Below are 26,481 nucleotides of genomic sequence, written 5' to 3'. Positions count from 1 at the left end.
TTAATCACGATGGATTAATCCCCTACCTGTTCCATAATTAATTAGTATTTAATTGTTAAAGTTTCTCTGCATACAAATTTCCATGAAATTTCTCAAACCACCCTTCATACATTTCTTTTTCTTCTTCTGCTGCCCCAAAGTAAACCATCCAGCGGAAGGAGGGCACACATTTCCATTCCAGTCAAAATAAATTGGGAAACTAATCTAAATTTTTAGGAAATTTAATCCATCCCAATTTAAATAAGTGGTACATTTCCATTCTCATCCGTTAAGGTAATGCCAGTCAGTCATGCAGGAATAAAAATTTGTGAGGCGTGAACATAATTAATTTACATATTATGTAAATAAATAAATAGTTCACATTTTTTTCTCAGTTTCTCGTCTAGAACGGATCGTCACTTCCTCTCCAATAATTTGTCACTCTCACCTGACTTCCGGTGCTGGTGGTGGTGGTGACTTCATCCGTGCAAATATTTCATTTTGAAGGTGACAAAACTAGCAAATTTTCGCCCAGTTACCATTAAATCAAACTAACTAGATCTTTAAGTCAAGTCAAGTAAACCTTTATTCAACAAATGTCAGTTAATACAACAAACTGGTTTCTAATCCAATTCATGACAGAAATAATATAATTTACAAGCAACTAACTAATCTAAGCTTTAATTGTTCCACAGTCTGTGTCCTCTCCCTGGTGCTAAACACGATGAAAATTAACGACAAGAATTTGGCCGCATTCGCCTCCTCGTCCTCCCAAGTGGATCGGGAAGGTTACTTAATGAAGAAGGGGGAGTCGTCCTCGTCGTCGTCTTCCTCATCGAAAAGTTTCTCCAAACGTTGGTTCGTCCTCAAAGGGAACCTTCTCTTCTACTTTGACAAGAAATCGGATCGTGACCCGGTCGGCGTTATCATCCTCGAAGGCAGCACCATCGAACTGGCGGAGAGTGAGGGCGAGCAACATTTCTGCTTCAAAGTGACCTTCCCCACAAAGTCATACGTTCTCAGTGCCGATTCTCAGGCGTCGATGGAACTCTGGATGAAATCCCTCGCCTGCGCCAGCTATGATTATGTTAAACTCATGGCGGACGAGTTGCAGAGACAGTTGGACGAATTGTGCAAAAGTGAGTGGTCAGAATGAGTAATTTATTTGGAAACAAAGATATAATTTTATTTTCCTATATGTGAAACTCATTCAGAAAATTTGCAACGCTATACAAGTTTGGCAAGATAAGATTTCGCAAAGCTATAAAAACGTTTCTGTTACCATACCTTGTTTGATTTAGGTTCCATGAATTTTCTGAAGTTCGCAACCCTTCTCATGGACCTGAGGAGTTTGTGAAATAAAAACATGCCAAAGTAGCTGCTGGATAAATTTCCACCATTTTACCAAGTTTTAACAAAAGCAGTTCTAATAAAGCATAAAATGCTCAATTTTCGTGATGTGCAAAAGTTGTCTCGGAATGAGTATGCCCATTGTACTAAATTTTAGCTAAAAGTTTCCATTTTTACTAAATTTGATAAGCCCTTAAATCAGAGTTTGTCTTAACATGGTCAAATCCTCCAGAATTTCAATTGCAAAAGTAACTAATTTTGTTTGAATTTCAGGTGACACCAATTCCACCATGAGCGGAGACGCGAACAGGAACACGGCTCCAACTCCCACACCACCACCAAGAATTAAATCTTCAATCAAGGGCGCTCAGCAACCCCGACCACGGAAAACGTTCGCAGCCCTGCACTCCGAATTTGGGTCGAAAATCGTTCAAGATTCAAAGTCCAGATGGGACGAAAATGTCACTACGACGACGACGAAAGCTATACCAAACGTCAACATTCCTCTCTCTTCTCCTCCAGGTCATCAGCATCAGGACTTGATGAATTTCTAAAATCCTTCATATTTTCACTTTTACAAACAACAGCAAAACTTTCTTGCGGCATTACGACACATATAAATTATTGTACTAATGATTAATTAACCTGCTCACGACTAGAGTTAACTGAGTCACTTGTAAGTCACTTTTTCCTACAAATTTATTCACTATTAATCTCACATGCATAACTAACTACAAACATATATATGTATTCCTGTTACTTATTACACCACAAAGCAGCATAATAAATTACAATCAGTATTATTACGTATCACAGACACAAATGTTTAATTTGGCATTATTTAAATAGCATCAACATATAACAATTTTGATATAGTTCTTGGATTCAGCGTGACAAATCCAGTCTTTTTCGGATCGGGTGAGTACTGAGGTTCCACAGTGATCTATCCCCAACCTAATAAAGCTTTAGGTTAATGATATCATTAGTTTATCATTAGTGTTAATGATAGGAATAAATATGCGAATTGAATTTGCTTAACCGCTCTAATGCAAATGAAAAATGAAAAAAAAACTGAAAACTTAATGAAAATTCTGCTACATAGCTTAATTTTAATCAGTTTTGTAGCAAATTTAGTAGCAGAAGTGGTAACAGTAGGAAATTTTAGTCGAGGAAATGCAGTTTTACACAGAAGTAAAAAATAGTGAAAGTTGCGAATAGCTTTTTTATTATTTTAGTTAATACATATGTCCGAAAAAAAAGTTTTGTCATATTTTTTGCATTTGCTATTATTTGTTATACATATAAGTAAGCAATGATCAGTTTCATACATACATACACATGTATTTCAACGGGTAAAATAAATTTCATTAAGTATGTAATTATATTATTGATTAATTTATAAATTTAATTAACAATATAAATAATATTACAACTTAAAGTTGGATGACGGGAAAGGTGGATTAAAAGATATTTAAAAGGTACTACAAAACTTAAGAAAACGCCACCAACTAACTTCATTTCTTCTCCGTGCAAATCTTACATGCTGACGAAGTGCATTTCTTCTTCTGAACTGGTCCTCGTTCACGGAGATAATCCCCAAATCCATCGCTGTCAGCATCTGGCACGGTTCCATCCTGATAGATCCCCAAGCTTAATATCTCCTCCTCCTTTACTGGCTTCAGAGTCTTCAAGAGGACCCCACTAGCATTCACTTCCTTCGTAAGGATCATATTTGGAATACATGCAAAGTGGAGCTTGACCCCAAGCAGGACACACTTGTTAATAATAACGCTGAAATATTATATTTACATAATGAGCACGATTATTATGACAGACTTATGAATGAACGACAATAGTAAATAAAATATCTCACCCCACACGTGCACCTGGCCAAGAAATGCTAGCCGTATGCACACGGTAGTACATAAGCGCATCCATGATGCGCTTTATTTCCAGACCACTCCAGAGCGGCAAAGTAAGAAAATGCTTCTGAAATTCTTTCAAGAACTCGTCGTAATATATCTTATCATCCCGCGTAAGTTCAAAGGAACTGGAATCCCTCTCCTTCATAAGAAGCTCAAACTTCCGAAACAGATCCTTGTTCCTCTGTTCCAGGGTGGATAACCGCATTAGTCCCAGCATCCAGCAGGCACTGGCTCGGTTCAGAAGCATGGGATGTGGAAGTCTTCGTGCTTCAAATAAACGCGTGAAACTGGCCAAGTCTTTGCATTCTTTGTGATGTAGCTAAAAACATATTAGAATTCACTCTGAGACTCATTCCAGGATTTTTGTACCCGCGTTTGCAAACCAGGAATGAAATAGGTGGAGCATTTCTCTCAAAAATACCTTTTTGCAATCAGGACACACGGGCCATTTGCACTTTTTGCAGTCAGTGGTATTGACTATACCATACTCTTGTTCAGCTTTTTCGACCAACTTTTCCTGATTTACGACGCCACATTGAATGCACGGGACGACATCGATGACGGATCCGATAGACTTGGGATTCTTGTAAAAGGCGACGCTGCAAAAATAATTGGCAAATAAAGTAATATGATAATGTTCTACAAGAAGAAAAAATGTCAGCAATACTGATTAACTAACGTACCATGGGATTTCGACGATTATTGACATATCAGCCAAGACGCTGTTTTCAGGAATGTCGACTTCGCATCTCCGCAACCATTCGATCTTCCTTAGTCGCCCGATACTCATAAGGCTCGCAGTTGTGGCCATCTTCCTTTTTGCATTTTTCCGAACAGAAGACGAAATTCTGAGGACAAATAAAGTGACAGAACACTCCCCCAACATAATCTTCGTTCTCCACGTTCTGCCGGCATCTCTGGCAGACTGAACGATCCTTTCCACAAGGGCCAGATGCTCCCTCCTCGGCTGTAATTTGCTTCAACGATTGGCAAAGATCATCAATTCCCCGGTCCTGCAATTAATACAGCAAACCTCATTCATTCATCCAGGTAAGGTAAGCGAATAAAATGTCTTAAATGTAGTAAAAGAGTGATGCTGTATTTTTTCCACATCTCGTCGTTGCAGAGAGCAATGAAGGAAATCAATAAGCTGCTTGCCCTCTTTATTCTGCAACGACGATTTTATAAGAAAAAGAATGGGTAAACTCACGGACCCTTGTCAATACTACCACGGGCGTTTGAATTTGAAAATTGGATACTCTTTGCCGTGCCATTGGAGATTCGTCACTTGGAAGTTTTTCATCTCCGTCGACAACTTCTTTTTTCTTCTTCCTAAACCCGGTCTTCTTGCTTGCCTTTGTCTTCAACATTTTTCTAAATTCTTGCTAATAACTTTAAAAAGTTAAACAAAAACAAAAAATCAAAAAAAAAAGGACGAGCGAAAACGATGCCGAGCCAGGCGAGGAGCGAAGTTGACAGAAGAGCCTCACTCGGAGTAGCGCCAAGGTTCTGGCCATGCTTTTTTGGCTGCTCACTCTCCCGATAGGGCGAGCAGGCAGGGCCCTACGGATTTTGAGGGTCGTAAAAAACTAAAAAGTATTAAAAAAATGATGCACTGGCGGCGGAAATCGGGGGGAACATATCAGGACATTACCATTGTGAGATTGTAGGACGAGGGCTTATTATTATAGTGGATTTTTCTGAATTTCTGAGATGATGCCCCTTTTCTGGAATCTTCCAGAAAGAAACCAATGTGGAGAAGAAGGTTGTCTCATTTTCACCGTAACCGGCTCATTTTTGAGAATGTTGATTGCGCAAAGAGGAAAGGTTTTTTTCGTTTGTGAATTAATTATGATGACGAGAAATTAAATTCGGAAATCGGAATGACTCACAATTTGTAAAATTTATTAATTGGTTAGTTTAGACGTCATATGATGAATTTGTGTCCAAAAAGGATGCAATGTAAGGCGGGTGATGGCCAAATTTTGTTTTGCATTGGTCTTGTATCGTTTGACTTGCCAGCCGAATGACGGACGACCTGTCACGACCTGTCACGACATTCCTGAAAATCTGCAGGGCAATCGAACTCATCAAATCGCTTCCAAGAGTAGAATTCTCAACTTCTCGAGAGCCGGTGAAGTGACGTGGAGCGCTCTATCGACTCCTTCCAAGTTCAAAACTCTGCCCATGCATGCTGGACAACACGACGTAATAAAGTGAGTGTCGTCGAGATTTACATAATTATTTTAAATGATATTTGACATGATAATGAAAAAAAATCTGAATGTATTTGCTGTGATATGAAAATGACTTTGGTGGATGTATGTATGTACCTTTGAGACAGAGACCAGTTTGGTAAATTTGAATGGTGCCATTCTGTCGTCCTTTTTCCTGGAACTTGTCCAGTTTTTAATCTTTTTCTTTAAAGTTTTTTGAACCTTTCGTGACCTCCTCAACCCCACCTCCAATAATTGTGTGGCCATCAGCCATTGGCTGGTGAGGTTGAGGAGACCTTCCCTTTGCCAGAAGTTGGCTTCGGTTTTGGCAGTGAATATGCCCTTTTTAAGTGAAGTTCAAGTTGAAATAATTTTAGTGTCGACTCACCACTACGAGGAAGAACATCGTAGCCTCTAAATTGTCCCTCGTCTCATTTTACACTCTAAATTTGTAATAGTTGGCTTATGTGTAAAATAAATGACACCACCAAGTAATTGATTGTGACCACACCGCCGCCTTATTTACGCCTCACACGGTCACATTTCGCCCATCGCCCAGTCCATTTTTAAAAGTTGATGACGAACAATTTATGCCGATTGCCGTTATGTCGATAGCCTCTGAGTCGAGCCATAAGCCGACAAAATTTAAAATAGGAGACTATGTTATCACATTATCCCGTATGACACGTAAGCCGAAATGGATAGGTCCTTTTCGGGTAATCAACAAACATGATACAGAATATGGGTTAAAAGACCTACGGAAAGAAAACCCTGATTATGACTGCCCAATTATAGTAGTTCAGGGTACTGACCTTAAACCTTACCCACCTGAACAGTACAGGGGTGACATCTCAGAATACGAGTCAGATGACCAAGACGACTACGAGTCTGTCGATTCGGTTGATGACTTTGAATTTTCTATTGACTTGAATGTACACTCTAAAAGCAACTACAGATTAACTAAGAAACCTATTTTTCGAGCCCCAAACAGGTCAAACTCTTCCGTTGGAGTCCCGCCACCTTCGAGACAGAGTTCCCGACCTTCTTCACACACAAATTCCCACAACTCTAACCCCCCAATGGATAATAATGATGATGCCCGTAGTTCAGAGAAGTCGAATTCACATAATTCTCAATATTTTAATACTTGTAGTTCAGGTTCTTCGTCGCTTGAATCTGCTTATTCTGTTTATAGTACTTCGCCAAGCGTTTCTGTCGCCAGTGGGACCTCCCAAAACGAACCCCGTATCGATTTTGACCCCACTCCGTCTGAAGAGTCTTCAGTATTCGAATCTGAACGAGAACAAACAATTTTGCGTCGTAGCACACGAACGCGTTATCCTCGATCTCGCTACTCTCCAGGCGATTTTAGACGTTAAAAATGAAAAAAGCCGAAATTTTGCCGAATTTTTACATAAAAAACTTCCTATATTTTTATTATTGACTTGTTTTTCAATTTTAAACCAATTTCTGTTAATTTTGTTGTTTTTTTAAATTTTTTTTTTACTGTAAAATCCCAGATTTTACCTTAATTTTTTTTACTCAATACCACAAAATGTATTGTATTTTACTCCTCAATTTTTTAACACACACACTACTTTTATCTACACAGACTAACTTTCCAATTTTTATACACACAAAATGTGTTTGCAAGTATACACACGTATTTTCACTCAAACAGTCAATTTTTAAATCATTCCCGTAAATTTTGGTGTGTATACATAATAATCTTGTCACACAGATATGCCGAATTTTTTTTATTTTTTTTCCGTACATGTCAATTTTACAAACAAACTGCCGAAGAGACGAAAAATCTGTGTGAAAATTACTAACCCCTACAATTTTTTATATTTTGACCATAATACATATTAATTTGGTCGTCCAATCTTGTTTAATTTTTACAGCTAACTCCCACACCAAGAAGAGGACGATCTCCTCAAGTCGGATGACGACGACTCCGACAACACAATCTTCCCCGCATCCCTATCTACCACGATGGTGACACTGGCCATCCAGCCGCCCCAAGACGACAACTCCACATGGACACGTCCGATTTTTTCGCCCCGTTCCTCTCAACTTTGGCCCCACTCCACGGTAGGGACTACCGCTACTTTCCCGGGGGGTCCTGAGGGAACTATGCATATCATATGCATCCTCCCCTCCTATCTCTTCCTCGTCTCCATATTCATACATTGATGTCTCGACCGGCCACTCACTCCTAAATTATCCATACATCGACTGAAGGACATCGTCTCCTTCAGCAAGGACATATACTGTCCTCCATCCAAGAATCCTGGCAGACGGAGTTCCGGCGTCTACCAAGACGTATCTCCTCTCTCCACCACTGCCATCCTAAAGTCCCCCATAATTCTACAGTTTCCACAACCTCTAAATATCTTTTGGTTTCTTGATACATAAATGTAAAATCCTCCGGCTACGTAAAATAAATTGATAACCAGTTGCTCTGTAAAAACTATAACTCTCGGGGGACGCGTATTACATTTTGGTGACTTATTTCGAGTGCTAAATTCCGATAAAACATTAACTTTCGTGTATCTCACATCATAAGTGGGGCTGCCGATCGCACATACGGCCTTACGCCTCCAAACTGTGTGGTGTCCTTCCGGAACATTCATCCCAGTCCGTCCCGACTGCACTCACCTCTGACCTACCAAGCGCCCACCGGAAGACCAACGCCCACAGACGCATGTGGGATTTTTGGTAGTTGTAATACGCGAAAGAGAGCAAAAATATGTTTTGAAGAGTGGTGCGAGGAATCGAACCCCGCGTCTCCCGTTTGCCGGACGAGCGCCCTACCACTAGGCTAACTGCCCTTCTTCACATCTATTACTCTCTTTACAACCACCAAATTCCACGTATTCTCTCCTACAGTTGCCCGGAAATAGTTTAGAGTGGTCCCCACTCTATAAGGGGATATGGGAGAGAATATACTTGCACCACCGACTGCTCAGCTGAGGCAACGCATGCTGATCTAGCGGTGGTGGACAGAAAGGGGATGACGTCTCATGCCCTGCGCGAGGAGCTCACTGCATGGACGGAAATTGGGGTTTGGGGATTTTTGGGGGTTGGGCTTCCGTTTAACTTTGAGAGGGATCGAGATCGAACAGCTGTTCCACCACATGTGGGATTTTTGGTAGTTGTAATACGCGAAAGAGAGCAAAAATATGTTTTGAAGAGTGGTGCGAGGAATCGAACCCCGCGTCTCCCGTTTGCCGGACGAGCGCCCTACCACTAGGCTAACTGCCCTTCTTCACATCTATTACTCTCTTTACAACCACCAAATTCCACGTATTCTCTCCTACATTTTTAATTGGATTCGCAGTCAAACACGGTCATTCCAAAGAACGATGTGTAGTGGGACTTGTCAACAACGCCAAGGAGGTGATTGGTCGAAATTCTAAGCATCTGGGGGGGGGGTTACCTTGGGGACTTTGTGCTTTGCATTGCATTGCTTTGCATTCATGTTACATGAATCCATTGAAATGTCACAATTTGCAAACTACAAAGTCCCCAAGGTAACCCCCCCCCCCAGATGCTTAGAATTTCGACCAATCACCTCCATTGGCGTTGTTGACAAGTCCCACTACACATCGTTCTTTGGAATGACCGTGTTTGACTGCGAATCCAATTAAAAATGACAAAGTTCTGAGATGGCGAATGATTGGCGACTCGAAGACCACGTCTGATCTCACGACGGTCACGGAATATGATAATTTTAATCCGTTTTTCGGATTCAGCGGGCAAGCTACCTATGCGATATCGACACAGATAAGCCACAAGATTTCAGGAGGAAGAGATATCACGTTCCAAAGTTGCCAACTCCCAAGTATACATTCCTTGTTATGGGGAATCATTGGAATTGGGGTCAAGCTGGTCACATTTCCAATAAAAAATGTACATAGGTCCACTCCCACATTTCCCAGGAACATTTAACATCTCCATTTTTGATAATTTATTTACAATTAGTACCAATTTTTCGAATGTTTCCAATTCACATACTACTTTTTGTTATAATGCGAATTCGAAACATTCGAAAACTTGGTACTAATTGAAAATCTGTTGACAAAAATGGAGCTATTTTATGCTCATGGGAATTGAGGGAGAGGACTTGTACACATTTTTCTTAGAAATGTGACCACCTTGGCCCCATTCCAATGATTCCCCTCAACGAAGAATGTGTAATTGGGTATTGGCAACTTTGGGATGCAATATCTCAGCCCTCTGAAGGATTTTGCATATCTGCATCGATAACCTGCAGGTAGTTAGGTCGTGAATCCGAAAAACAGGTAACAAGTTTTATATCTTGTGATCGTGGGGCGATAAGCTGGTCACATTTGTAACAAAAAATGTTCTTCAGAATCCACTGTTAAAAATAATCATGATATGATCTGCCAATGATGTATGTCAATTATGTGCATAGCATCAAATATTAGACCACCAACTATTATGGGTGGATTTGCATCAGTTTATTAACCTGCTAGGTTATGCATGCATTATGAATGCATTAATTGTACTTGCTTATATACGACATGACTTGATCTTAAATAAAGTAGTCGCTAAATGTACTCGTTGAGCAGATGAGCTAAACCCTTATTTTGAACATCCACGACCTAATTACCTGCAAGTTATCGATGCAGATATGCAAAATCCTTCAGAGGGCTGAAATATTGCATCCCAACTTCTAATCACACATAATGTGTGACACATTGCTTGTTATGGGGAATCATTGGAATTGGGGTCAAGGTTGTCACATTTCCAATAAAAACAACGCGTACTGCCATTCACGCATTTCCCAGGAACATGAAAATTTTAGACTGATAGATTTACAACTCGTACCATTTTATTGAATGTTTCGAATTCACAAGTTCATTAAAGGGACTCAAACGCTTAATAATATCAAATGAATCCCCCATCCCCAGAGCAAAAAAAATGAGATGATGATTATCATTATTATGCGCATTGATTTAATCGAAATAATAAAATACTATAGAAAGTTAACCAAATTAATTGAATATTTATCTGTTGTTTACTAGACTTTATTTATTTACTTTTTACACCAAATAAAAATTTCGCGTATGAACAATTTATCTCATCCTCTCGTAAAGACAATGTATCTGCCTATAATTATCGAGCATAGGACTAATTTCACCCACTAACTATCAATTAAACAACGCAGTAGCGAAGACTAGGATTTACATAATTTAAAATTGATTTCCGTGGATTCTTGGGTAATTATTTTGGTGTGGGTGTCGTTGGTGCTGCCTTCTGCTCAGTGGTCGTGCCCTTTGCGCCGATGAAGAAGCCTCCCAAAATGGCGGCGACGGTAAGGCCTTGCGCCCCGATTCTGGCTCGCATCATGTACTGTGAGTGTTGTGAGCGACCTTGGCGAAAGCACCAGAGTCCGTACGTCAAAGCAGCCAGAGTGGCGACAGCACCTGTAAAAATAAGGGGAAAAGTTATTAGGCCGGTGGTACAAAAAAGTGGGACTTTGTCGTGACATAATTGTGGACAATTAGATTTAAATCAGATAAAACAGTGCTTCGCCAAAGACAAAGTCTGTTAATTAATAATGTGTTCCCCGGTTTTGGAAATATCACCCTCTAGATTTTTGGGTTAAAAACCAATTATGGATTATCACAAAAATTAGGTAGGTCAAAGTTTGATTGAGTTGGTGTATAGAATTGTGACTTGGGAACCTTTGACATTCAATAATTATTGAAATAATGGTAATTTTTTGTTGATTTTTAACCTCACTCCGCAAATTGATAACACATGTTAAAGGTTTGTCCACAATAAACGGCTTTCAATTTCACTGGAAATAGCTTACCCAAGGGGACGAAGGGGTTTTCCTTAATTTTTCGACTCAGCTTTCCCGTCGTGCCCTCGACGGGGAAGGCATATTCGCCCAACGCGTCTTCACGAAATCGAATCCACTCCAACTCCGAGTTGAAGTGGGGATCCTTTCCCCCGCCGCTCCCCATCCTTCTGAAAGACCAAGTTTAATTAATCCACGTTAACTAAATAAGTAAGTATTAAATGTTACACATTCAAATGTCAATTAAAGTCTTCTCACCTTTGGAGGAAAAAAACTGTCAAATTATTTAAATCAGATCGAGTACAACGTCAACCCCGCAAAACTAGCCAATTAAGTTAACTGAGGTCACCAGGATGTGATAACTTTATTTAATCTTTCAATTTAAAATGTGACGACGACCACTACATTTTTTTCAACTTTAAATTCTACCCATTGGCCGAGTCGTAGAAAAACAAAGGCTTTGAGATTTTAGTCTCCCGCAAGCAATGTGAGATTCCAAACTGCATTTCCATGAGAACTGGACTTTATGAGAAAAAAGTAACTAAATTTCCAAAATTAAGTAATGAAAAGGATGTCATTTTTTATTTAAATATTAATTTTCGGCATAAAATTATTTAACACAATTAAGATAAAATTTAGCACATTAATTATTAAAAGAGCCCTTCGTTCGAATAATCGACTAAACATTCTATCCTCGTGACAGTCTTGAACATGCTGTCTCGAATGATTCCTACGTCTCTAGATACTTTCTCCATCGGCTCTTTGAACACCTTACTGCTCTTCAATTGTTTTCGATAAATCTGGAAATCAAATTATATTTTTTTAAATGATGGAACATTTGCATAAAGAATATTATACTAAATTAATTATGAGTAGTTTTGGTCACCTTAAAGAACAAGGCAAGACAGGTCATGACGATTTGTAAGTGTTGTTTCCTCCCCACCGCGAAGGTGACGAGCTCCAAGAAATTCATGAGGAGTTTTTTCGATCCACCACAATCCGGATCCCATGACCAAATTTCCAAGTCTATCTGCGACGGACCCATCCCAGCCAGTTCGGATATCAGGGTGGTCGCTAAAAGAAAAATGAAACGGTGAAAATCAAATCAGTAACTGTGAAATTAGCGTTAAAACTTAAGAGAACAAGATAATTTTGCCGTTATATTTTGCAAGCTAGGAAAAATCTAAGTCAATGAAACTGTAAAAGTTATATCTGCTCCTGAATTTGACAAAAGTTTGAAGAGGAAAGAATCGTTTAAAAAATCCAATTTATGCTGTTTTTTTGGGCATTTTTGGCTTTATCCCTATGGTAAATCATATGTTAAATTTCTCGTTCATAAGGGTTTCCCCTTCAAAGTTTTGGAAAATTCAGTTTTCAAGTTTCTCCCATTGACTATAAATGCCATAAATTTGCAAAGTTTGCCACAAAATTAACACAATTAATAACTCTCAACTTTAATTTAAACCTTTCCTACCAATCTGATTAAACTGGAATGGATCTCGCCCCAGTTCGCTCAACTTTTTAGAAAATGCCGTAAAGGGGACGGCATCCAGGGTTTGGAGAGGTTTCGACACGATGAGGGAGGTGGACATTCCGCTGAGCACCTTTTCCAAATCCAGGTCGACGAGATTTCGCGTCTTCTCCTTTTCCAGATCGGACAAGATGAAGGGAATATTTCTCTCCGGTTTGAAAGCTGGAGCGGGTTTGTTGCGGGCCTAAAAAATCGTCAGTGATTCATTTAATAAATTATAATAAAACTTAAGTACTTAATTGATGCTTTAATTTAATTCATGACGCAAATTTTTCTCACTTTAATCGTCTTCAAATTGAGTAGCTCTTTCCAATGGAATTTTGGCAATGTTCCCAATTCAATGGCATTTTGAGTTGGGTCCGTGGAATTCAATATTTCCGAGTCTATCTGTATTTTGACGAGTTCTGAAATTAAAAAAATGAGCAGGAGTGGTTTTATTTAATTCTGAGGATTTTATTTTAGTTTTTAAATTTACTAATTGAGGGTGTGTAAATGAATTTCATAATTAATTAACTTGAATATTGAAACGTTACCTTGGCCTTTGACTGGAGGCATTTGCGGTATGACGTCTTCCAACCGTTTCGGAATATAGTCATCCGGCACCTTTGTGAATGGTGGGAGTGGCGCAAAGACAGCCAAATTGACCCACAATCGAATCCCAACCTCGTCTGCGTGCGTCGTGACGAGAAAGTCGCCCCTCGGAGTGTAATCCAACGAGGTAATCGCGGTCGGGAAGTTGCGAAAAATGTCGACCAAATTTCCCGTGGGGACGTCCCACGTGAACACGCATCCGTCCGTGGTGGCCACGGTGACCCACTTCATATCGGGGGAAAAGGCACCATCCGTCACGGGGGAGCAGCAGTGGTCCAGAATTCGCATCATGGACTGCGTGCTCACGTCGCAGATCGTCAGGCTGAAATCGGCGCGGACCAGACAGGCCAAATTTGACGTGCGGCGAGAGAACACGGAGCGAAATGGGGCCACCGATGTCTCTTTAGTGATCTCGGCTAAAGACGGGAACTTGTGGTAGGACAGCGTCACGCCGGCCGCGATGAGAACCGTGGACTCTGAGGCGCTTAGAGCAATCCCGGCGATGTCGGAGGTATTTGTCCCCCTGGAATAAAAGTGATGGTTAAATAACTTAGGATGGAGGTCTCTCCGGGTATTAGTGTCCATCGATCATAAATTTGATTAGTATGAAATTTGCGAAAGACACGATCTCCAAATGTGCACGTTTGCTGGAGATATTTACCTCCGAAGAGGAGAAAACGCGTAGTAATTTTGGAAAGTGTAAAATTTGTCGACTTTAAGACGTGCTTTCTCCTCTTCGGATGCAAATATCTCCAGCAAACGTGCACATTTGGAGATCGTGTCTTTCGAAAATTTCATACTAATTAAATTTGCGAATTAAATATCACTAATTTGCTAAAAATTGAAGGGCATACATAGGATTGGAGACTTCCACTGTTACTTGGTAACCAAAACAATGTACGCAAATTAAATTTTGCAAATTTAAAACCATCCTTACGAGCTGACGACGGCCGTTGACTTGAGTCTCTTCGATTGTAAGTTGTACACGTGGACTTTGCCCTCCTTAAAACCGACTAAGGCCCACTGGATGTCTGTCGTAATTGCGACGCAAGTGATGGCGAGGGTGTCATTTCCGGGAAGAATGGGTTTCCCTCGTTTGGAATTTTCAAAGGAGAATGTGTACAACTCGGAGGCGTTGTACTTGTCGAAGGCTAGGATATCTTCACCGATGGGTTGGTGGTGTCCGCCAACTGGAAAAATTGCCAAAAACTCTATTGTATTTCAAAGGTAAAACATGGCGAGGATTTGAGTTGGAGAATAAAAATTAAAAATTTGCCAAATATAAAGTTTCCTGGAAACTCTTGAGCTAACAAGACTGACAATTTGTGACTAGAAATTGCAAAATAAATCCTCTCCAGAATTTTTAAAATTAAATTGCCTAATCTTATTTTATCGTAAAGCTAATCGAGGAACTGATTTGATAAATGAATATAAACTGCATTTCCAACTTGTCTAAGCAAAATTTCTTTAGACTTTCTACTCACAATTTGTAAACGAGTTGACGCTGAGGGGCTTATGTGTGCTGCTAGTGGACGGAAAATTGGTAATTATTCTGTTATAAGTTTCATTATAAAGATGGAAACTTCTGAGCGTGTTGTCCTCTCCGGTCGTGACGATGGTGGGACAGTCTTCGCCGTGAAAACGGGCCATCGTTGGAGGCGAACTGTGTCCTGCGCGTGTGTTCAAGAGACGAAATCCGCCATCAGGTCGGTCAAATATCCAGACACGGATCGCATTATCAGCCCCGCTCGAGACAAAGATTGGTTCGCCCATGAACCCAACAAGACCGGAAACGGGACATTTGTGAGCCTCATTGACGAACGAGATGACCTCTCGAGTATCCAAATCCCACGCGGTGAGTGACCCTTTAACCCCACCGACGAGGAGGACGTGACGTCCATCCGTCATAAAGGCGAGACTCACGGGTTCCTCGAGGCATGTCAAGTGCATTAAGATTTTATCGTACTCGAGGTTGAATAAGGAAACGTGACCGGATGCTAAGGCGACGGCGAGGACACCACGTGCAGGGGACTGGAAGAGAAGAAATGTGAAAATTTGAGTTTTTTTTAATTAGGAGCTTTTCTAGATTGTGATAACTCTGCATATTTTTAAATCTTATTTAAACGTTTTTATGTCGTCGTAAATAATGAGGCAACTCACGCAGGCCTTGGTAAAAGTGTGAAATCTGTAAATTCTGTAAACCTACAAATTTTTACAAAGTTTTATTCATATCTCGAAGAAAATTAGATCCTAAATTTTTAAAATTACTGAAATCAAGGGTTTCCTTTTATTTTGTAAACGTTTGGAAAATTATGGCACAAAACGCGCAGATTTTACAAAAAACTGCGTGAATTGCCTCAATCAAGGTGGTTTTAATGAGCTAAATTTGTCGCGATTTTGTATGCAAATCGTGTCAATTTGTATGATAAATCCTTTTCTATTAATTTCTCACCTGCATTAAACTATTGATCCTGGTTCCTTTGAAGGTATCAAACTTATAAATTAACTGATTGGTATTGATGTTCCACAGGTAGATGAATCCCTCCGAGTCGGAGAAGATGACCTTGTTCTGGAACGTGAGCGGATGCAGGATCGACGTCACGTCAGCGTCCCCCACAGGCAGTGAGACGGATCGAACCAGTTCTGAAATTTAAAAAAAACAAGTATTGAGAGTACAACGTGGTATTTAGCATCTCAATTCATTAAGGAAACTTGCGAAGATCAAAATTCACAAATCTGTGCAAACCTATTTTTATTTGGTTTGCATAGATTATATGAAAATTATAAAGCATTTAATAGAGCAGATGAATTTGTGAAATAATAAAAACATGCCAAATTGCTGGGTAAATTTGCGAAAAAAGTTCATGGTTAAAAGTTTTGCGAAATCTCACAAATTCATAAACTTTTCCTCATAAAAATTATACATCTTCTAATCGTACGACTTGCCTTCCGTCTTGATGTTAAAGATGCACATGACACCTTTAGAATCCACGGAGATAAGGTTTTCCGCGAACGGGAGGAGATGCGTGATATCAGAGGCATGTTCACTCGTTGGATACTCGTGGGTCAACTGGAAAATATAAAATAAATGGACAGTTAGATTTAAAGCAGATAAAAAACAGAGAAAAAAGTTTTTACTCAGTTTTGGAAACATCACCCTCGAGATTTTTGGGGTAAAAATCAATTCAAGAAATGGGATTATTTCAAAAATAAAATCAACTCGCCCGTTATTCAACATTCATAGTTTAATTTGAATTGTATAATAAAGAAGGTGATGCTTGGAAACTTTCACCTTTTGAACGAGTTAATTGTATTTTAAAATAATCCTACTTTTAATAGATTTTTAACCCAAAAATCTCAAAGATAATATTATTTCACAAAAGTGATTGTGTTCTTCACCTCTGTTCCACGACGCCACGCCGATATAAATTTCGCCCCTGGTCCCACCGTGTAGACGTGATACGTGTCCCCAGCCATGCAGCCGATCTCACCCCCCTCCTCGGACGAAGAAATGTGACGTAGTTGCTGGCTCTGTAATATCGTACAACAATTTTAATAATGTCTAAATACCATCTTAGTCTTAATTTTAAATTCCTTAACTCACCACATATGTCGAGATTGACCTGCCGGCACACGTAATCACAAAATTCTCCCTTCTCTTATGAATATATCGGAGGATAAGGGGCACCTGGGAAGAAACGAGGCCGATATTCTTGTACGGGTTAAAAATACGGCTTTGTGTGACACCAGATAACAAAACTGCACCACCCCCATGATCACCACCACCACCCTCCTCGTCATCCCGGGACACCACCACCTCCACCTTCTTCAAACTATTATTTTTATTCTTCTTCTTCATAACGGATAAAATTATATGACAATTAATTAACTAATTACTCCGTTAAATAAAAAATAACTACAATCTGCAAAAATTTATGTCTCGTGTCTCAAAACTGATCGCACATGCATCGCAAAATTCACTTGGCGCTGGTAAACTCGATGTTCCAGCGGAACGACGACGGCTTTCCCGGCCGCGGTTTTTCCCTGCCGGGTTGCCCATTGGTTCTTTTCCGTGTGGGGAGGATCCATCCCGTGCTTGGGTGGGGGGCTTATCCGTCAAAAAGTGGGGGGAAGGGTGACCCCGATAAGAAAAAGGGTGACCTGGGTTGACCTCATGACCCAACGCGGTGTGTGGATGGCCTTTGGAAGCCGTGTCCAGCGAGATAACCACCACCGCCGCCGCCACCACCACCACGACGAAAAGAAGAAGACGAAGACAAGTGACGATTTGATCATCATTCGAGAAGTGAAGCCAGAGGACACGCTGCTTGTGCTGCTGCTGCTGCTGCTGAGGAAAGTGCGAAAATCTCGTGCAGAATTTCTGGAGGAAGGATCTTTTTCTACATTTTGGAAACATCAGAGGTGAGTAAATTTTGAATTTCTTGTTGCATGAGAGCATCCTGGTACGGGGGATTTGGGGGGGGGGGTGAGGGAAAAAAGACGGGAAAAAAAGAGTTCTCTCCCCGTAACATGTAGTGGATGGAGGAGAGGAGAGGAGATTTTTCCTGGTGTGAAATTTGAGCTGATGTGAAATAATGTGAATCATGGGCATTTGTTTGTTGTGAGTGATGGTTAGTTTGATAAGGAAGGGGAAAGATAAGGTGGTGGTGGAGGGAGATAAGTGGGTTTAGACTTGGAGGGAATTTTTGGTGGTGGGTTGGATGATAAGTTTTCCTAAAGTTGGAAGGAAAAGAGGGTTCAGCCGTTATAGAAATAAAAATAAATCCGTTTTCTTATTAATTTGAACCCTCTAACATACTTATTTCTGCATTAAAATTGTGCTTCATCATATTTTATGCCGGGTTTGTACTTACAATTGAGAGTGTATGACTCAGATTTTGAGCAAGTTCGTGTCAATCAAGGACAAATTTAATTAATATGATGTTTGCAAAAGACAATGGTCACGTTTGGCAGATATATTTGCATGTGAAGAGGAGTAAAGTTGAGAAATTGTACATTTTCCAATTTTACTGCGTGTTCTTCTGATGCAAATATCTCTGTCGAACGTGCCCATTGGGAGATGGTGTCTTTCGCAAATCTCGTACTAATTAAATTTGTGACCGAAAATGTAGTCAAAATTTTAGATCGTATGCTGGGAGACCTCCATTGTTAGAAGAAGGGTCTCTAAATAAATAAACACTACCGAGTTACACTTTTTCGAACTTGTTTTTATTTACGATTCCCCATTATTCCAAGGTCTTAGCAGAAATGTCCCAGAACTCGTCCCCATCCCGCTCCGGGATGACTAAGGAACAACTCAAGTCGATGTTGATCGAACATGGGATTTCACCCCCGCCAAACTCTGCTAAAAAGGTTGGTAAATTTGTCACATCAATTTTTCTAGTAATGAACGAAAGAACAAACTAAAATATCGGGTCTCCTTTGCAGGAAGAGTTTCAGCGGGTGTTCGACCAGAATTTTGGTGTAGGTTACGTTAAGAGACAAGGGGGAGAATTCTCTTCTGACGATGAGGAAGTTGACCCCGAGGCTGAGACGGAGGAAGAAGATATCCTCGATGATGACGACGAAATGGGGAGCATGACTTATGAAAAGCTTGCTAAACTTAGCAACTCTGAATTGTATACGGCATGTGTCGGGGCCTTCGGCAAGGATAACGTTGGCCCGGTTATGGGTAAGTGTCAATTATACATATATTCACAATTTGACAATTTCGCGTGATAATTTACCTGCGATTTTTTTTTTTTTTTTTACTAAATTTCATGCCAAAAAGTCACACTTTCTCTAGTCTAAATCTCTCTCGACGGGAAATTAGTCAAATATATTTAGCACATTTTACGAGGGAACCTTTTATAGTGCCCGGAGCTCCCAGCATATCCACTATATACATTAGACGCAGTTTTTAATACTAGTCCTATGATGTGACAAAATCTCCGTGTCAAAATGACATTTGGTCACGTGGTGACGACTTTAGTGACGCGCGGAACGGTCACGGTCTCCATGCTTTTAGTAGTGCAGGTACCCTTTCACCTCTTCACTACACGCTCCACACTCATCTCACCGATGAGACTGGCATCTAATTTAACTATGTATATTTACAATATCATTACAATTTATTTACCATTTACAAGTTTTCAATATTGTTTTTTCTCTAAAATATTGGAGTTTAAAAACTATTCGGAAAAATATAGCAACTGGATTTGTTCTTCAAAAAGTGCTCGTGAAAATTTTGCAACTTTCAAATTCGAACGCAAAATAATATTGATAAGCTATGAATAGTAAATTGTAATGATATCGTAAATATAGTTAAATTAAGTACCAGTGTGCTCAGTGAGTTAAGAATTCAGTAGCAAGATGAGGAGCGTGTGGCGAAAAGTAGCTGGGCTATTGAAATCATTGGAGAAAATGACCGTTCGGCGCGTCACTAAAATCGTCACCGCTTGACCAAATGTCATTTTGACACGGAGATTTTGTCACATCATAGGACTAGTATTAAAAACTGCGTCTAATGTATATAGTGGATATGCTGGGAGCTCCGGGCACTATAAAAGGTTCCCTCGTTAGTATGATGCACACTTTATTATAAGCGAGAAACCCTGGCCTCTTGACAAAATAGTTAAGGAGGCCGTTGGTTTCTAGCTTATTTTGCTCTACCCGCACAGGGACTAACTAAATCACTTTGAGTATAATTAAATTTTATATACGAAATTAGTTGCGAATCTTGATTAAATTTCATGGAAACAATGAACACTTTCTTTGTTTCAAGAGACATGAATTATGGAAATAATTATGTTTTTTATAGATAATACAAGGTCACTGTATTTACAAAAGTTTGCCACGCATATGGGCCTCTCGCCCAAGGCTTCGGCTTCATCAACCGTGAATGGTAATGGAATCACAAATGGAGCGTCCAACGGATATTCTGACTCGGACGAGTAAGTCAAAGATATGTTCATATAAATCAATTGAAATTGTAATAATTAATTTAATTAACTAAAATTATAGCGATGCTGAAGTTGCTGAAAACGCTTCTCAAACGAGCAGCCGCGCTAGTGGGGCTTCATCTCGCAGCAGGGGAGCGGGTCGAGAAGGAAGTTCATTGCCAGAGGCAGATGAAAGCGTGCGAGCACGCGGTGGATATCGGCGCTCGGGTAAGTAGTTCAGATTATTTAGGCAATTCACCCAGTCCTTGGTAACTTTGTAAGTTACCAAGGCCTGTGTGAATTGCATTATAGTTTAATTTGCGAGTATTAATTGGTTTCAAAAGTAGTATTTACTTTTGCTAAAAAATTATGAACCAATGAATTCTTTTAACATCCCAGACTCGTTAAATTCAAGTTATAGCTAAATTTCCACTTGTGTTTTTTAAAATAGAAACGCCAAATACTGCTACTACTACTACGGCTTCCCCAAGAAACCACTCTCCCATGTAAGTGAAAGGAAATATGAGTATTTTACTGACGAATAAGTGAACTAGCGAATAATTCAAAATTAATAAATAAACTAATTTATAATTCTAGCTTGGGCGGTGGTGGGTTGACCATGAGCGCGCGTGTGAAACAGGAGGTCGAAGGAGTATCATACTTCAAAGAAAGGCCAGGTTACGTGTCGATGACGACATCCAAGTTCCTGCCTATCAAACCCATTAAACGGAAGGCAAAGACGCCAGAGAAAGAGCCGGAACCTTGGTCTCCAGCTGTGCAAAAGATTGCAATGGTCTTCGCCATTATCGCCGTCCTACTCGCCCTCTACTGCACTCGGGTATGTATATAAAAAGTAGAAATTTCATGGGGGTACTCGTGAATGAGTTACATGTAGCAAATTTGTGACGCTAAAAAATGAAGGGGTTTGCAAAACATGATTTAGCAAAGCTATTAAAACAATTGTGTTCTCCTATTTTGATCTGGTTTCGATAATTTATCTGTAATTTCGTTTCTCTTCGTTTTCGAGGAAAACTTTTGCGAAAGCTTGGCAAGTTATGTTGTTATCCTCAATTTGCGAAGGTTGCCACGAGTACGTTTTATATGAATGTGCAAATTAAGCCTAAATATCGAGTTTGTGCTTAATTTGATATCCAATTTAGCACCGAAATGAAATTTTCTTTTTCTCTTTCTTTCTCCAGGGCACCATTTTCGCTCTCTTTGAGCACCATGCGGACGATGATGTAGGCAACGGGGACGAACTCGACGATTACTTGGAGTCATTAACCAAGGAGGATGCCGTTTAAAGAAGTCAAAGTATCAAGCTTACCCTCACCTGTTCGAACGCGGAAGCCTAATTAAAAAAAAATATTTATCTTTTTTAAGTCCTATTACATATAACGTAGCTATTGCCAAGTAACGTTTTGTATTTTGTACTTACTTGTTGTAGTTTTACTAGAAATAAGTAATTTTAAATGTGTAAGTACCCACCTGATCTGATATTCAGAACGATATGTCATCATTCCCTGTACGTTTGTTTAGTCCATGTCCATTTTTGGGTAAAAAAGACTCACTTTTTATACGGTTGTGTTCATCATCCTTCAATCAGATACTCATCGCCACAACCGCCGCCACAATTTTGTAAACTGAATATTTTCAGAGTAGGTTAGTCAATTTGTTTACTAGGAAGATTTTTCTATGCAATTTTTTTGCCGTCCCAAAAAAGTTTCTTATATGTATTCATGTCAATGTAAATCTCGTCATGTTGTATGTTTTTATACATAGTTGGAAAACGGTGCAATTTTTTGGAGATATAATTTATTAAGAAATCGGATGATTGATACAGATTTTCAGTTTTTATTTGAATGATAGTTCCACCGAATGTTTTTACATTTATTTATGTTGATACGTCTGTTTTTTTGAAAATGTATGTATTGATTTTAATTTTAAAAATTGATTTGTTTTCGAAATTTTTGTGCATTATTGTCGTTCACTTTTAGAAATGTTTTGTTTTTGCAAGTAATTTTTTATGCGTGTTACTGGATTTGTTTAAATTTAGAGAGAAAAAATGTACTTGTCTTGTACTTGGAAAGATGAAGAAAGAAATAAAAAGGGTATTAATATTATATATCTTGTGTTTAATTAATAATTTATTTAAAGCATTGTTAACCATGAAACGATTTAATGGGTTAATATTTAAAATAAACCAGATTTGAATAAACATCGACAGTTTACATACAGAAGAACGAACTAAAATTGTTGGTTATCTATCAATATTACATATTTTCTTGTTTAGGTAACAATTTATTTAAGGTATGTAGAACTCATCGCAAAAAATCATCAAAATCAGTACTTAAATAAATTATTTATCTTCTGTGGGAATTTATTTTAAAATTCTGAACGACAAATTTGTAGTTAGTATAAATTGATTAATGGAATAGGAATTAGGTTTTTAAGCCAGTTTCGATAAGTTCCAATTTTCTGAGGGCTTCTTCAACTTGAAATCTAATCCTACAAAAAACTATAAATCCGGAGTGTATTATTAGGAACGGTGGCCAGAATTTTAAAATATTTAAATCCCCTCAAAGTCGAGAAATTATTTAAAATGTTCTGCTCTCTTTTTCTCGTAGTTTTGAAACGCTGGGAGAAAGTTGGTTGCGTCCATTGCACGAGTTCGACATCAAGCGTGGACTGTGCATCATAATAACTGCAGATTTATTCACCTTGGTCCGTTTGGATATGCAACCAGAAATCTGAGCCCCGTGTGATTTAAGTGTGATGGACAAATTGGCCTTCCTTCTCGTCATGGCGAAGTCGTCGTCACTGTTCGAGCGTTGCATTTATGTTGGCAGAAGGGAAAATAGGAGAGAGACGCGAACAGAGTTTTATATAAAACAGAATGACTTTACCAACTAAAATTCGTCGTGGTCAACAAGGCAACATAAATTGTGTCATGTTTATTACTTAATAAGTCAGTTATGGCATTATTATCAGCTTTTGTACAAATTAGAATCTCATTATGATCCATTTAGGAACTTAGAAGCTGTCTCATTCTTTTCAGGAGATAGAAACATTATTGTATATTGTGCTTATCAAAAAATTGTTAATTTTGGTTTACTACTGAAACCTTCAACTTAACTAGTAATTACTATTTAATTATTATTTAGTATTTATATATTTTTAAACACTATGTATTAATAGTAGTATGTCATACTAATATATCTCATTCTCATTTAATTCTCATTCACTCCTTCCGATAAAATGGATGGGCGCACCACTGGCTTCACCGATGAGTTGTAGTCGTTCTACTATTTCCGGTGCCTGAATTATTAGAAAATTTAGCGTAAGAAAATATTTATGCTTGTAAATTATTTTATTGAGCGAGTTACCAACTCATTTATCGTAATTCCTACGCTTTTGAATGATCCAATGTGCAAGATGACATCTTGAAAGATGTCAAAAATGTTATCCATCGTGTTGTGAATGTACGGAACGCCGAACTGGACTTTTTTAACTCCTGAAATTATTACGACCCATTATTAATATTAATTAATTAGTAGAATTGAAAATAATTATTCACGGGCTGATTTTAACTTAACTCCTACCTTTCAAAACAGAAATAGCTTGGAGGGCATCAATCAACAAGGCGGATTCCTTCACTTCCACAGAGACGTTGACCCGTTCCAAATCCCACATTTCGAACGGTTTCATAAACCGATTGATGGCGGCAGACGTCCACAAAGGCATCCAATCGAGAACCGTTGTCGTTATGTCGCAAGTGAAAAAAAAAATGTTATATTCAGCCTCAAATCCAATTCCTTAACGGCGGGAAATAAATCGATCATTGTTCTTCCGAATTCTTGCACCATCCAAGCGGGTGAATCCATGGTCAATGCGAGAGAGTGGACTCCTCTATGTCGGCTCCACAATTTTAGATGGGAGAACAACGACGACTTCTCTACTCCGTTTCGGACAGAGAAAGATCTTAATTTTGGCAAGTGCTTCTCATTAAAAAAGTCACCAATTTTGTAAACATCTACGGCATGGATGGCGAGAGAGGTCAGTTCAGACATCACTGGAACCTCCTCAGCAGTTTGGATCTACGATGCATACAAAAGATATTTAGTACTGATCAGCAACATCGAGTATATTCAATATGTGCATATTTCGAGTATTGGGCCGACTCATGACAACGTTCCCACGTATTTCGCAAATTGTTGCGAAATTTTTCAAAACTTTACCCAGCTTACTTTACAGCAACTTTACTTTGGACGTTTTTTATTTGATAAAAAAATTACTTCCGAAACTTATTGCCTACATCATAAACGAAAGAAATTGTAGAAATCCTCGGAAACTAAATTAAAACAAGCTAGCACATCAGTTTGCATAGATTTGCGAAATAAGATTTTGTGCATCCCCTAACAACGCAAATTTGTTGAGCTTGGTAAATTTCACATGAGTTGCTTGCTTGCGACGCTAAAGAAGACGTTGTAGTGAGTACGCCCATTGTAAAATGCTTATTAAATCTTTACCTGCTCCGAGGCAACATAGTTATGCATAGAATGGTCCAATTCCAGCTTGATTAAGGAGTTCTTAACTTGTGACAACATCATGGTCACATTGAGGTGACGGTAATGCTCATTGTAACACTTAACTAATTTAAATTTCAGCACTTTGAGACTGGTGCAGCCGTCCAAATTAGGATAGAAAGTCGTCGCGATGTCTAAACTGGTCAAATTGGGGGCACAATCGAGCCAGATTTGGATCAGGGGTCGAAATTCATTGCCGTCATGTTGAAAGTCTGAGAGGGCTTCGAACTTGAGGGATGTCAAGCTAGATTGAGGAGGGAGTTTTTGATATTCCTGGGCTGGAATTGTGTTGACGCTATGGCCTCGCCAGAAGCGGAAGATCCCCACGTGTTCGATTTTGGTGGATCCTAAAAGCCTAATTCCTTCAAGGAAAGCGGAGATAAATTCCTTCTGGGTGACGAGGAATTTAATTTCACTAGTTAGTTCGGACACTTTTTCTACATGGGTGAGAGCTCTTATCATTACTTCTGTCTTCTTATTTGTCGGAATGGACGAGTCAAATTTCTCCGATATGAGGAGCCGCCGGATCAGTTTTTCGTTGACAGTGGTCATCTTGGCTGGTTCGGACCCCTCGTAGGAAAACAGCTTGTTCACCTGCAGAAGAGCCCGTTTTCCTAAGAAAGTAGCGCCGACGTCGTTCCACTCTCGACACACTAGCCGAGACGTCTTCAGGTCGGGGAGGCCGAGATTGCCGAAGATAAGGTCGAGTACCTGGTGCAAATTCAAAATTGTTGGATTAAGCGGGACAGTGCAATGAATTATTAGATATTTGAAAAGCAATTAACCAACCAACGGATTCGTCAGGGCTTTAGACATAGCGGAGTTGGGGTCAACAGGCACTTCTTGAGAGTCTGTAATTAAACACAAAAAATTAACATCTAGAAAACTTTAATTTCTACGACAAAAGCAGCATTTACTATTTTGAAAACTCTTACCCTTTCGTGAAGAAGCTGACCGCAAAGTCATGTGGTCCCGATTTTTATAAGTCAAATCCACAATTTTCGCCATATTGTCAAATAAGTGTGTCGTTCCTGGAATTAGTACAATATATTACATTAACACAACACCTTCTTAAATTAAGAATCTTAATCAAAAAATAAGAAATGTGAAATGATGAAACAGTAAAAAAAAATTAGTAATATTTATTTACGTATCCAACCTTACACAACTTTCAAGAAGATGACGGCGTGCTTCTAACTTTGTCGATTTTACGATGTGGCGTAAAATATAAAGTGTATTGATGATTTATTTTGAATTGTACGAGTAGTGAGTAGTTATAATTAATTGGGTGCCACGTTTTCAATTATCTGCCGTTGGACTTTTTAAGTTTGTCTTCGTGGAGTTGCATTGCTCTTCATTGGTTCTCCGTCTGTCCGTTGGTCCGCACCATAGATCTGCACTTTGTTAGATGCGTTCTGAATTTAGTTCCATGAATTTTTGCTTATGGATTTGCATGAATTGTAAGTAATTCTAATTGCAATTGTATTGTTCCGATTCATTCTTAATTAAATCGGTGATATAATCAG

The 26,481-nt window shown here is 39.2% G+C and overlaps 6 protein-coding genes across 11 annotated transcripts; 2 read left to right on the top strand and 4 right to left on the bottom strand.

The window, feature by feature from the left end:
• Positions 1 to 107: 107 nt before the first annotated feature.
• On the top strand, positions 108 to 2,146 carry LOC110858272 (sesquipedalian-1). Of its 2 annotated transcripts, none has more exons than XM_022106974.2 (4): positions 108 to 273; positions 375 to 486; positions 675 to 1,118; positions 1,603 to 2,146. In XM_022106974.2, exons 3-4 carry the CDS (start codon positions 704 to 706, stop codon positions 1,881 to 1,883), a joined length of 696 nt encoding a protein of 231 aa, XP_021962666.1. In that variant the 5' UTR covers positions 108 to 273; positions 375 to 486; positions 675 to 703; the 3' UTR covers positions 1,884 to 2,146. The 2 variants fall into 2 exon arrangements, with proteins under 2 accessions (XP_021962666.1, XP_021962667.1); XM_022106975.2 differs by having other exon boundaries at positions 375 to 577.
• Positions 2,147 to 2,535: 389 nt separating this feature from the next.
• On the bottom strand, positions 2,536 to 4,713 carry LOC118438380. 2 transcript variants are annotated; one of them, XM_035858519.1, is made up of 5 exons: positions 4,469 to 4,713; positions 3,938 to 4,267; positions 3,676 to 3,853; positions 3,203 to 3,573; positions 2,536 to 3,120 (listed from the first exon to the last, which is right to left on the bottom strand). In XM_035858519.1, the coding sequence occupies exons 2-5, from the start codon at positions 4,138 to 4,140 to the stop codon at positions 2,844 to 2,846; spliced, it is 1,029 nt and encodes a 342-aa protein (XP_035714412.1). In that variant the 5' UTR covers positions 4,141 to 4,267; positions 4,469 to 4,713; the 3' UTR covers positions 2,536 to 2,843. The 2 variants fall into 2 exon arrangements, with proteins under 2 accessions (XP_035714412.1, XP_035714411.1); XM_035858518.1 differs by having other exon boundaries at positions 3,938 to 4,713.
• A 5,781-nt stretch (positions 4,714 to 10,494) lies between these two features.
• LOC110858270 (HIG1 domain family member 2A, mitochondrial) lies at positions 10,495 to 11,762 on the bottom strand. Of its 2 annotated transcripts, none has more exons than XM_022106969.2 (3): positions 11,565 to 11,762; positions 11,319 to 11,476; positions 10,495 to 10,926 (listed from the first exon to the last, which is right to left on the bottom strand). In XM_022106969.2, exons 2-3 carry the CDS (start codon positions 11,470 to 11,472, stop codon positions 10,724 to 10,726), a joined length of 357 nt encoding a protein of 118 aa, XP_021962661.1. In that variant the 5' UTR covers positions 11,473 to 11,476; positions 11,565 to 11,762; the 3' UTR covers positions 10,495 to 10,723. The 2 variants fall into 2 exon arrangements, with proteins under 2 accessions (XP_021962661.1, XP_035714410.1); XM_035858517.1 differs by having other exon boundaries at positions 11,319 to 11,473.
• Positions 11,763 to 11,861: 99 nt separating this feature from the next.
• LOC110858188 (WD repeat-containing protein 36) lies at positions 11,862 to 17,311 on the bottom strand. The gene is made up of 11 exons (XM_035858513.1): positions 17,033 to 17,311; positions 16,828 to 16,959; positions 16,375 to 16,498; positions 15,881 to 16,071; positions 14,913 to 15,459; positions 14,366 to 14,618; positions 13,371 to 13,951; positions 13,117 to 13,241; positions 12,781 to 13,021; positions 12,193 to 12,380; positions 11,862 to 12,106 (listed from the first exon to the last, which is right to left on the bottom strand). Exons 1-11 carry the CDS (start codon positions 17,285 to 17,287, stop codon positions 11,957 to 11,959), a joined length of 2,787 nt encoding a protein of 928 aa, XP_035714406.1. The 5' UTR covers positions 17,288 to 17,311; the 3' UTR covers positions 11,862 to 11,956.
• Positions 17,312 to 17,696: 385 nt separating this feature from the next.
• Positions 17,697 to 22,494, top strand: LOC110858012. The gene is made up of 8 exons (XM_022106637.2): positions 17,697 to 17,850; positions 18,685 to 18,801; positions 18,877 to 19,120; positions 20,249 to 20,381; positions 20,452 to 20,597; positions 20,821 to 20,875; positions 20,967 to 21,207; positions 21,569 to 22,494. The coding sequence occupies exons 2-8, from the start codon at positions 18,697 to 18,699 to the stop codon at positions 21,671 to 21,673; spliced, it is 1,029 nt and encodes a 342-aa protein (XP_021962329.1). The 5' UTR covers positions 17,697 to 17,850; positions 18,685 to 18,696; the 3' UTR covers positions 21,674 to 22,494.
• Positions 22,495 to 23,284: 790 nt separating this feature from the next.
• LOC110858262 lies at positions 23,285 to 26,415 on the bottom strand. 3 transcript variants are annotated; one of them, XM_035858516.1, is made up of 8 exons: positions 26,115 to 26,415; positions 25,891 to 25,986; positions 25,745 to 25,806; positions 25,421 to 25,666; positions 24,899 to 25,345; positions 23,972 to 24,466; positions 23,756 to 23,883; positions 23,285 to 23,687 (listed from the first exon to the last, which is right to left on the bottom strand). In XM_035858516.1, the coding sequence occupies exons 2-6, from the start codon at positions 25,961 to 25,963 to the stop codon at positions 24,134 to 24,136; spliced, it is 1,161 nt and encodes a 386-aa protein (XP_035714409.1). In that variant the 5' UTR covers positions 25,964 to 25,986; positions 26,115 to 26,415; the 3' UTR covers positions 23,285 to 23,687; positions 23,756 to 23,883; positions 23,972 to 24,133. The 3 variants fall into 3 exon arrangements, with proteins under 3 accessions (XP_035714409.1, XP_035714407.1, XP_035714408.1); XM_035858514.1 differs by having other exon boundaries at positions 24,899 to 25,666; XM_035858515.1 differs by having other exon boundaries at positions 24,899 to 25,666; positions 26,120 to 26,415.
• Between the last annotated feature and the right edge of the window lie 66 nt (positions 26,416 to 26,481).

Source organism: Folsomia candida, unplaced genomic scaffold (genome assembly GCF_002217175.1).
Source record: "Folsomia candida strain VU population unplaced genomic scaffold, ASM221717v1 Fcan01_Sc020, whole genome shotgun sequence".
Classification (NCBI taxonomy): Eukaryota; Metazoa; Arthropoda; class Collembola; order Entomobryomorpha; family Isotomidae; genus Folsomia; species Folsomia candida.
The sequence above is the reverse complement of the archived record's forward strand: the minus strand, read 5'-3'. Positions and strand labels throughout refer to the sequence as shown.